At 55.3% G+C, this 9,905-nt stretch overlaps 1 protein-coding gene across 1 annotated transcript in view; it reads right to left on the bottom strand.

The window, feature by feature from the left end:
• Positions 1–9,905, bottom strand: part of LOC107307149 (filamin-A-like) — a gene marked incomplete at its 5' end in the record, with an annotated part of 107,169 nt that overhangs the window by 77,449 nt on the left and 19,815 nt on the right. The window contains 4 exon segments of the mRNA XM_032441695.1: positions 285–454; positions 1,577–1,667; positions 2,418–2,734; positions 6,095–6,647. Coding sequence (XP_032297586.1) covers positions 285–454; positions 1,577–1,667; positions 2,418–2,734; positions 6,095–6,647 — 1,131 coding nt within the window.

The following is a 9,905-nucleotide window of genomic DNA, read 5'->3' as shown; positions in this document are numbered from 1 at the left end:
CATGGGTGTATGGGTGGGATTTTTTGTGGTTTCGCGTTGATATCAGATGGCTTGATTTTGGGGGGATTGGTAGCGGTGAATTTAATGGGGGTGATCATGGGGGGATATTGGCTATGTGATATGGGGGGGAGTACAATGAGGTGAGTGGGGGGATAGTATGGGGGTCAGGGGCTCCAATAGGGGGATATACGGGGGTATGAATGGAGGGGATATAGGGGGATATGGGGGTCAGGGGGCTCCAATGGGGGGATATAGGGGGATATAGGGGGATATAGGGGATAAACCTGCTGTATGGGTGTGTATGTGACAGTGTGAGTCCCATCGTGGTTGTCCTTGATGTCGACGTCTTTGGCCGCGTCCCCTTTGTTGGCTCCATTCACCTCAACCTCCAGAGCTGCACGACCGGCTCCTTTAGTGTGCACTGTGAAATGGGTGGGCTTACCCAGCTCCACGCCTATAGAAACAACCCAAAATGACCCAAAATGAGCTGAAATTGACCCAAAAATGAGCCAAAATGAGCCAAAATGAGCTGAAATGGACCCAAAAGTGAGCCAAAATGAGCCAAAAACACCCCAAAATGAGCCAAAATAGACCCCAAAACACCCCAAAATGGACCCAAAATGAGCTGAAATGGACCCAAAAATGAGCCAAAATGAGCCCAAATGAGCCGAAATGGACCCAAAAATGAGCCAAAATGAGCTGAAATTGACCCAAAATGAGCCAAAAACACCCCAAAATGAGCAAAAACCACCCCAAAATGAGCCAAAATGAGCCAAAATAGACCCCAAAACACCCCAAAATGAGCCAAAATGACCCTAAACTGACCCAAAATGACCCTAAACTGACCCAAAATGACCCTAAACTGACCCAAAATGGAGCCCAGCCCTTAGTGTGCACTGTGAATTGAGTGGGCTTACCCAGCTCCACGCCTGGAAAATGACCCAAAATGAGCCAAAATGAGCCAAAAACACCCCAAAATGAGCCAAAATGAGCTGAAATGGACCCAAAAATGAGCCAAAATGAGCTGAAATGGGCCCAAAAATGAGCCAAAATGAGCCAAAATAGACCCCAAAACACCCCAAAATGGACCCAAAATGGAGCCCAGCCCTTAGTGTGCACTGTGAATTGAGTGGGCTTACCCAGCTCGCCTATAGAAACAACCCAAAATGACCCAAAATGAGCTGAAATTGACCCAAAATGAGCCAAAAACACCCCAAAATGAGCCAAAAACACCCCAAAATGAGCCAAAATGAGCCAAAATAGACCCCAAAACACCCCAAAATGAGCCAAAATGAGCTGAAATGGACCCCAAAAGGACTCAAAAATGACCCAAAACTGCCCTGAAAAGGACCCAAAAACTGACCCCAAAATGGACCCCAAAATGACCCCAAACTGCCCCATAGCTGCCCCACAGCTCAGCCACCCCCCAGTCCCATAGCTGCCCCACATCTGCCCCACATCTGCCCCATATTTGCCCCACATCTGCCCCATAGGTGCCCCACATCTGCCCCATATCTGCCCCACATCTGCCCCATAGGTGCCCCACATCTGCCCCATAGCTGCCCCATATCCTCACCGGTGCGGCTGAGCCCCGGCCCCTCGGCCTTCACTTTGCTGGCGTCGTGTGAGGGGTCGACACGGACCCGGATGGGGCTGCTGGGGGTCGCCTGGGGGACAAAGGGGGAGTTGGGACCCATAGCGCCCCATAGAAACCCATAGTGCCCCATAGAACCCCCATAGTGCCCCATAGAGCCCCATAACAACCCATAGTGCACCATAGAGCTATATGGGGCTGCTGGGGGTCGCCTGGGGGACAAAGGGGAGTTGGGACCCATAGCGCCCCATAGAAACCCATAGCAACCCATAGTGCCCCATAGAGCTATATGGGGCTGCTGGGGGTCGCCTGGGGGACAAAGGGGAGTTGGGACCCATAGCGCCCCATAGCAACCCATAGTGCCCCATAGAGCCCCATAGTGCCCCATAGCACCCCATAGAGCCCCATAGTGCCCCATAGAGTCCCATAGAGCCCCATAGAGCCCCCTGCTGCCCCCAAGTGCCCCCTTACGCACCCCATATTCACCCCTATAGCCACCCCCTTTAGGACCCCCTCTAGGACCCCAATAGTCCCCCCATAACCACCCACATATCCCCCATACCCCCCCATATCGCCCTGGAACATATCCCCCCCATATCACCCCGTGTCGCCCCATATTCCCCCCAAACCAACCACCATATCACCCCATTATCCCCCCCATAGTTCCCCCAACAGACACCCCATGATCACCCCATTATCCCGCCCCTATATGACCCAATATCCCCCATATCCCCCTATATTGACCTCAATCTCCCCTCCATATCCCCCCTTTGACCCCCATTATCCCCCCATATCTTGCCCCATATCCCCTATATGGCCCCACCTGGTCAGCGAACAGCACCATGATGGTGTGCATCCCGGCCCCCTTTGGGGTGTATCGCACCGTGAAGGTGTCGTTGTCGTTACGGATGATGTCAAAGTCCAGATCCGCCTCCGACGGACCCACGACCCCCGGGGCGCATTTAATGCCGATGCTCACGTCGCCTATAGGGGGGAAAAACCCCATAGAAACATATAGGGACCCATAGGGACATATAGGGACCCATAGGGACCCATAGGGACCCATAGGGATACGTTGGGACATATAGGGACACATAGGTGGCAGCAGGGAGCAGTACCACCAGCGGCCACCAGGGGGCGCTATGGGACACATAGGGACACACAGCGACCATGGAGGCCCCATAGAGACACATAGGGACCCATAGAAACCCCATAGAGACATACTGGGACCCATAGAGACCCCATACAGACCCATAGAGACCCCATAGACACACATAGAGACACATTGGGACCCACAGAGATCCACAGAGACCCCATAAAGACCCTATAGAGACACACTGGGACTCCTAGAGACCCATAGAGACCCATAGAGATTCCATAAAGACCTGTACAGACCCATAGAGACCTATAGGGACACATAGGGACCCATAGAGACCCCATAAACACACGTACAGACCCATAGAGACCCACAAAGACCCCATAGAGACATATAGGGACACATTGGGACCCATAGAGACCCCATAAAGACCCCATAGAGACATATAGGGACACATTGGGACCCATAGGGATACGTTGGGACATATAGGGACCCATAGGTGGCAGCAGGGAGCAGTACCACCAGCGGCCACAAGGGGGCGCTATGGGACACCTGGGATCCCATAGGGATGCACTGAGACCCATAGAGACCCCATCGAAACCCCATAGAGACCCCATAGAAACCCCATAGAGACCCATAGAGACCCCATAGAGACCCCATAGAGACCCCATAGAAACCCCATAGAGACCCCATAGAGACCCATAGAGACCCCATAAAGACCCCATAGAGATACATAGGGACACATTAGGACCCCTAGAGACACATAGGGACCCACAGAGATACATAGGGACATATAGCGACCCATAGGGACACACTGGGACCCGTAGAGACCCATAGGGACACACTGGGACCTATAGGGATCCATAGAGACCCATAGAGACCACATAAAGACCCATACAGACCCATAGAGACCCCATAGACACACATAGAGACACATTGGGACCCACAGAGATCCATAGAGACCCCATAGAGACACAGTGGGACTCCTAGAGACCCATAGAGACCCCATAGAGACATATAGGGACACATTGGGACCCATAGAGACCCCATAAAGACCCCATAGAGACATATAGGGACACATTGGGACCCATAGAGACCCCATAAAGACCCATAGAGACACATAGGGACACATTGGGACCCATAGAGACCCCATAAGGACCTGTACAGACCTATAGAGACCCCATAGAGATACATTGGGACCCACAGAGATCCATAGAGACCCCATAAAGACCTGTACAGACCCATAGAGACCCCATAGAGACACACTGGGACCCACAGAGATCCATAGAGACCCATAAAGACCTGTACAGACCTATAGAGACCCCATAGAGACACATTGGGACCCACAGAGATCCATAGAGACCCCATAAAGACCTGTACAGACCCATAGAGACCCCATAGAGACACACTGGGACCCCTAGAGACCCTATAAAGACCCGTACAGAACCCCCCCCGCCCTACACCCAGGCCCACAGAAACATATAAGGACCTATAGCGATACACTGAGAGCCATAGGGACATATAGGGACCCACAGCGATACATTGAGAGCCATAAGGACATATAGGGACCCATAGAGATACATTGAGAGTCATATGGACCCATAAGCCACTCTGCCCCATAGGTAGCAACAGAGAGCAGTACCAGGAACGGCCACCAGGGGGCGCAATGGGACACATTGGGATCCCATAGGGATACATTAAGACCCATAAAGACCCATAAAGACCCATAAAGACCTGTCCCATAGAGACCCCCACCCCACACCCTGCCCCACATCCCGCCCCACACACTCACCCTGCCCCACACCCTGCCCCACACACTCACCCTGCCCCACACCCTCACCCCACACCCTGCCCCAGATCCTGCCCCACATCCCACCCCCACACCTCCNTGGGGGCCCCCATTGACCCTATTGAGCCCCCATTGATCTCATAGTGCCCCCATTGATGTCATTGTGCCCCCATTGATCCCCTGTAGCGCGTGGACCTGTCAGCGTTTGACCTGCTCTCATTGGAGGGCCGCGTGTCGCGCTACGCAGCTGATTGGTTCCTGCCTCGCTTCCGGGTCACACGGCGTTTCATTGAGGACGTTGCCGCCGCCCCCGACCCACCACCAAGACCCAAAGCCGTGCGCATGAAGGTCAACCGGTATGGGGGTATATAGGGTTATATAGGGTTGTATGGGGTTATATGGGGTTATATAGGGTTATATGGGGTTATATGGGGTTATATAGGGTTATATGGGGTTATATGGGGGGATAAGGGGGGATATGGGGTTATATGGGGTCTATGGGGTTCTATGGGTGTTATTACATGCCTTGGCCACCAGGTGGCGCTGTGGAGTGATGGGCTCTATGGGTGTAGTTACATCCAGCGGCCACCAGGGGGCGCTGTGGGGTGTTATGGGGTTATATGGGGTTATATGGGGGGATATGGGGTTATATGGGGTTATATGGGGTTATATGGGGTTATATATGGGGTTATATAGGGTTATATGGGGTTATATGGGGGTATATGGGGTTATATAGGGTTATATGGGGTTATATGGGGATATATGGGGGATATATGGGGTGATATGGGGTTATATGGGGTTATATGGGGTTATATGGGGATATATGGGGTTATATGGGGGGATATGGGGTTATATAGGGTTATATAGGGTTTATATGGGGTTATATGGGGTTATATAGGGTTATATGGGTTTATATAGGGTTATATGGGGGGATATGGGGTTATATGGGGTTATATGGGGTTATATGGGGGGATATGGGGTTGTATGGGGTTATATGGGGTTATATAGGGTATATATGGGGTTATATGGGGTTATATAGGGTTATATAGGGTTATATGGACCCATATATAGGGTTATATGGACCATATATAGGGTATAGGGTTATATTGACCCATATATAAGGTTATATGGACCCATATATAGGGTTATATGGACCCATATACAGGGTATAGGGTTATATTGACCCATATATAGGGTATAGGGTTATATGGACCCATATATGGGGTTATATAGGGTTATATAGGGTATATATATGGTTATATAGGGTTATATAGGGTTATATGGACCCATATATAGGGTTATATTATGTAGGCGTGGCTATGCAAATGCTATGCAAATGAGCTCTGTGTTTAACTTTGGGGGTGGGGGTACTGTGTGGCTGTGGGCGTGGCTATGCAAATGCTATGCAAATGTTATGCAAATGATCTCTTTCCTTTCCCAGCATGCTCCAGCCGGTCCCGAAGGCGGAGCCTCGCGCCGTCCTGCTCCTCAACAGCCCCCGCCCCCTCCTCGTCAGCCCCGCCCCCTCGGCCTCCACCAATCAGGGCGTGACCTTGACCCCACAGGGGGTGACGTTGACCAATCAGGGCGTAGCGTTGGCGGGGCAGGGCTTAACGTTGACCAATCAGGGCGTAGCGCTGGCCAATCAGAGCGTGGCGTTGGCGGGGCAGGGGGTGACGCTGGCCAATCAGGGGGTGACGTTGACGGGGCAGGGGGTGACGTTGGCCAATCAGGGCGTGGCTTTGGCCAATCAGAGCGTAGCGTTGCCAGGGCAGGGTGTGACATTGGCCAATCAGGGCGTGGTGTTGGCAGGGCAGGGGGTAGCGGCCAATCAGAGCGTAGCATCGCCTGGGCAGGCAGTAACGTTGGCCAATCAGGGCGCAATGCTGCCAGGGCAGGGGGTAACGTTGACCAATCAGGGCGTAGTGGTGCCAGGGCAGGGGGTAGCGGCCAATCAGAGCATAGCACTGCCTGGGCAGGGGGTAACGTTGACCAATCAGAGTGTAGCGTTGCCAGGGCAGGGGGTAACGTCGGCCAATCAGAACGTAGTGGTGCCAGGGCAGGGGGTAACGTTGGCCAATCAGAGCGTAGGGCAGGGGGTAACATTGGCCAATCAGAGCGTAGTGGTACAAGGGCAGGCGGTAACACTGGCCAATCAGGGCACAGCGCTACCAGGGCAGGGGGTAACATTGGCCAATCAGAGTGCAGCATTATCAGGGCAGGGTGTAACATTGGCCAATCAGAGTGTAGCATTGTCAGGGCAGGGTGTAACAGCCAATCAGAGTGCAGCATTGTCAGGGCAGGGGGTAACATTGGCCAATCAGAGTGTAGCATTGTCAGGGCAGGGGGTAACGTTGACCAATCAGGGCTCAACGCTGCCAGGGCAGGGGGTAACATCAGCCAATCAGAGCGTAGCATTGCCAGGGCAGGGGGTAACATCGGCCAATCAGAGCGTAGCATTGCCAGGGCAGGGGGTAACATCGGCCAATCAGAGCGTAGGGCAGGGGACAACCAGCCTTACAGTCACAGTGACGACCCAGGGGGTCTCTATGGGGTCTCAGGGGGTCACTATGGGGTCTCAAGGGGTCACAGTGGGGTCTCAGGGGGTCTCTATAGGGTCCCAAGGTGTCTCTATGGGGTCTCAGGGGGTCTCTATGGGGTCTCAAGGGGTCACTATGGGGTCCCAAGGGTCACCAGGGGTCTCTATGGGGTCTCATGGAGTCTCTATAGGGTCCCAAGGGGTCTCTATGGGGTCACAGGGGGTCCCTGTGGGGTCCCAAGGTGTCTCTATAGGGTCTCAGGGGGTCTCTATGGGGTCCCAAGGTGTCTCTATGGGGTCTCAGGGGGTCTCTATGGGGTCTCAAGGGGTCTCTATAGGGTCACAGGGGGTCCCTATGGGGTCTCAGGGGGTCTCTATGGGGTCTCAGGGGGTCCCTATGGGGTCTCAGGGGGTCTCTATGGGGTCCCAGGGGGTCCCTATGGGGTCTCAGGGGGTCTCTATGGGGTCTCAGGGGGTCCCTATGGGGTCTCAAGGGGTCCCTATAGGGTCTCAAGGGGTCACAGTGGGGTCCCAAGGTGTCTCTATGGGGTCACAGGGGGTCTCTATGGGGTCTCAAGGGGTCTCTATAGGGTCTCAGGGGGTCTCTATGGGGTCTCAGGGGGTCTCTATAGGGTCCCAAGGGGTCTCTATGGGGTCTCAGGGGGTCTCTATGGGGTCTCAAGGGGTCTCTATAGGGTCCCAAGGGGTCTCTATGGGGTCTCAAGGGGTCACAGTGGGGTCTCAAGGGGTCTCTATAGGGTCTCAGGGGGTCTCTATGGGGTCCCAAGGTGTCTCTATGGGGTCTCAGGGGGTCTCTATAGGGTCCCAAGGTGTCTCTATGGGGTCTCAAGGGGTCACAGTGGGGTCTCAAGGGGTCTCTATGGGGTCTCAAGGGGTCTCTATAGGGTCTCAGGGGGTCTCTATGGGGTCCCAAGGGGTCACTATGGGGTCCCAAGGGTCACCAGGGGTCTCTATGGGGTCTCATGGAGTCCCTATGGGGTCCCAAGGGGTCTCTATAGGGTCCCAAGGGGTCACAGTGGGGTCTCAGGGGGTCACTATAGGGTCACAGGGGGTCTCTATGGGGTCAGCAGGGGCCGCAATAGGGTCCCAGGGGGTCACAGTGGGGTCTGAAGGTGTCCCTATGGGGTCTCAGGGGGTCACTGTAGGGTCCCAAGGGGTCCCTATGGGGTCCGAAGGGGTCACTATAGGGTCCCAAGGTGTCCCTATAGGGTCTCAAGGGGTCCCTATGGGGTCCCAAGGGGTCAATATAGGGTCTCAAGGGGTCTCTATGGGGTCCCAGGGGGTCTCTATGGGGTCTCAAGGGGTCCCTATAGGGTCTCAGGGGGTCTCTATGGGGTCCCAAGGGGTCACTATGGGGTCTCAAGGTGTCCCTATGGGGTCTCAGGGGGTCTCTATGGGGTCCCAGGGGGTCTCTATGGGGTCTCAAGGGGTCTCTATGGGGTCCACAAGTGTCCCTATGGGGTCTCAAGGGGTCTCTATGGGGTCACAGGGGGTCCCTATAGGGTCCCAAGGGGTCACAGTGGGGTCTCAGGGGGTCCCTATGGGGTCTCAAGGTGTCTCTATGGGGTCTCAAGGGGTCCCTATAGGGTCTCAAGGTGTCCCTATAGGGTCTCAGGGGGTCTCTATGGGGTCCCAGGGAGTCTCTATGGGGTCCCAAGGTGTCCCTATAGGGTCTCAAGGGGTCAATATAGGGACACAGGGGGTCACAGTGGGGTCCCAAGGTGTCTCTATGGGGTCTCAAGGGGTCTCTATGGGGTCTCAAGGGGTCTCTATGGGGTCCCAGGGGGTCTCTATGGGGTCTCAAGGGGTCTCTATGGGGTCCCAAGGTGTCTCTATAGTCCAGGGGGTCTCTATGGGGTCTCAAGGGGTCTCTATGGGGTCCCAGGGGGTCTCTATGGGGTCTCAAGGGGTCTCTATGGGGTCCCAGGGGGTCCCTATGGGGTCCCCAAGTGTCCCTATAGGGTCCCCCGGGGTCTCAGTGACCCCCAGTGCCCCCCAAGCTCTAGGGCTGAACCTGGGCCTGACCTTGGCCACGCCCCGGGCCACGCCCCCCGCCACCCTATTGGCTGCGGCTCCTGCAGGCCCCGCCCACCGTGAGTATTAACCAATGGGAATGGCTATAGGGAGAGAAGGGGTGGGGCTTATGCATGATTGACGTCCTGGTTATACAGAAGGGGCGGGGCTATCAGAAGGGGGCGGGGCTTCACAAGGGGGCGGGGCTTGAGAAATGGAGGGGGTTGTATCAGCCAATGGGAGGGGAGAGGAGGCGGTGCTATGATCAAAAGGGGGCGGGGCTTGAGAAGTGGGGCGGGGCTTGAAACAACAGCCAATGGGAGGAGAGGGGGCGGAGCTTCGTAAGGAGTCGTGTCCCAGTTGGAGGCGTGGCTTATGGGATTGGGGGAGCGGGGCTTGTCACAACAGCCAATAGGAGGAGAGAAGGGGCGGGGCTTGTCCCTAAGGGGGGCGGGGCTTGTTGCATGTGGGCGTGGCTTAACCCTAAAGTGGGCGTGTCTCTTTGTAGCCCCGCCTCCAGGCTCCCAGCCCCGCCCCCCGGCTCCAAGCCCCGCCCCCCCGAAGCCAGGCTCCGCCCCCTTGGCGGCCATTGCTGTCCCCATGGGGGGGGGCCCCCAGCGGCTCCTATTGGCTCCCGACCTGACGGCCCGGCTGCCCTGTAAGTCCCAAAATGGCTCTTTTTCACCCCAAAATCCCACCCCCTTCATTAACAGGGGGGGGTCAGTTAATGAGACCCCATAAGATTCACCATAGACCCCCATAACCCCCATAATCCCCCCTTAGACCCCTATAAACCCCCCTTAGACCCCCATAACCCCCCATAGACCCCCATAATACCCCCATAGACCCCCAT

The sequence above is a fragment of the Coturnix japonica genome, unplaced genomic scaffold, assembly GCF_001577835.2.
Source record: "Coturnix japonica isolate 7356 unplaced genomic scaffold, Coturnix japonica 2.1 chrUnrandom495, whole genome shotgun sequence".
NCBI classification, from domain to species: domain Eukaryota; kingdom Metazoa; phylum Chordata; class Aves; order Galliformes; family Phasianidae; genus Coturnix; species Coturnix japonica.
The sequence above is the reverse complement of the archived record's forward strand: the minus strand, read 5'-3'. Positions and strand labels throughout refer to the sequence as shown.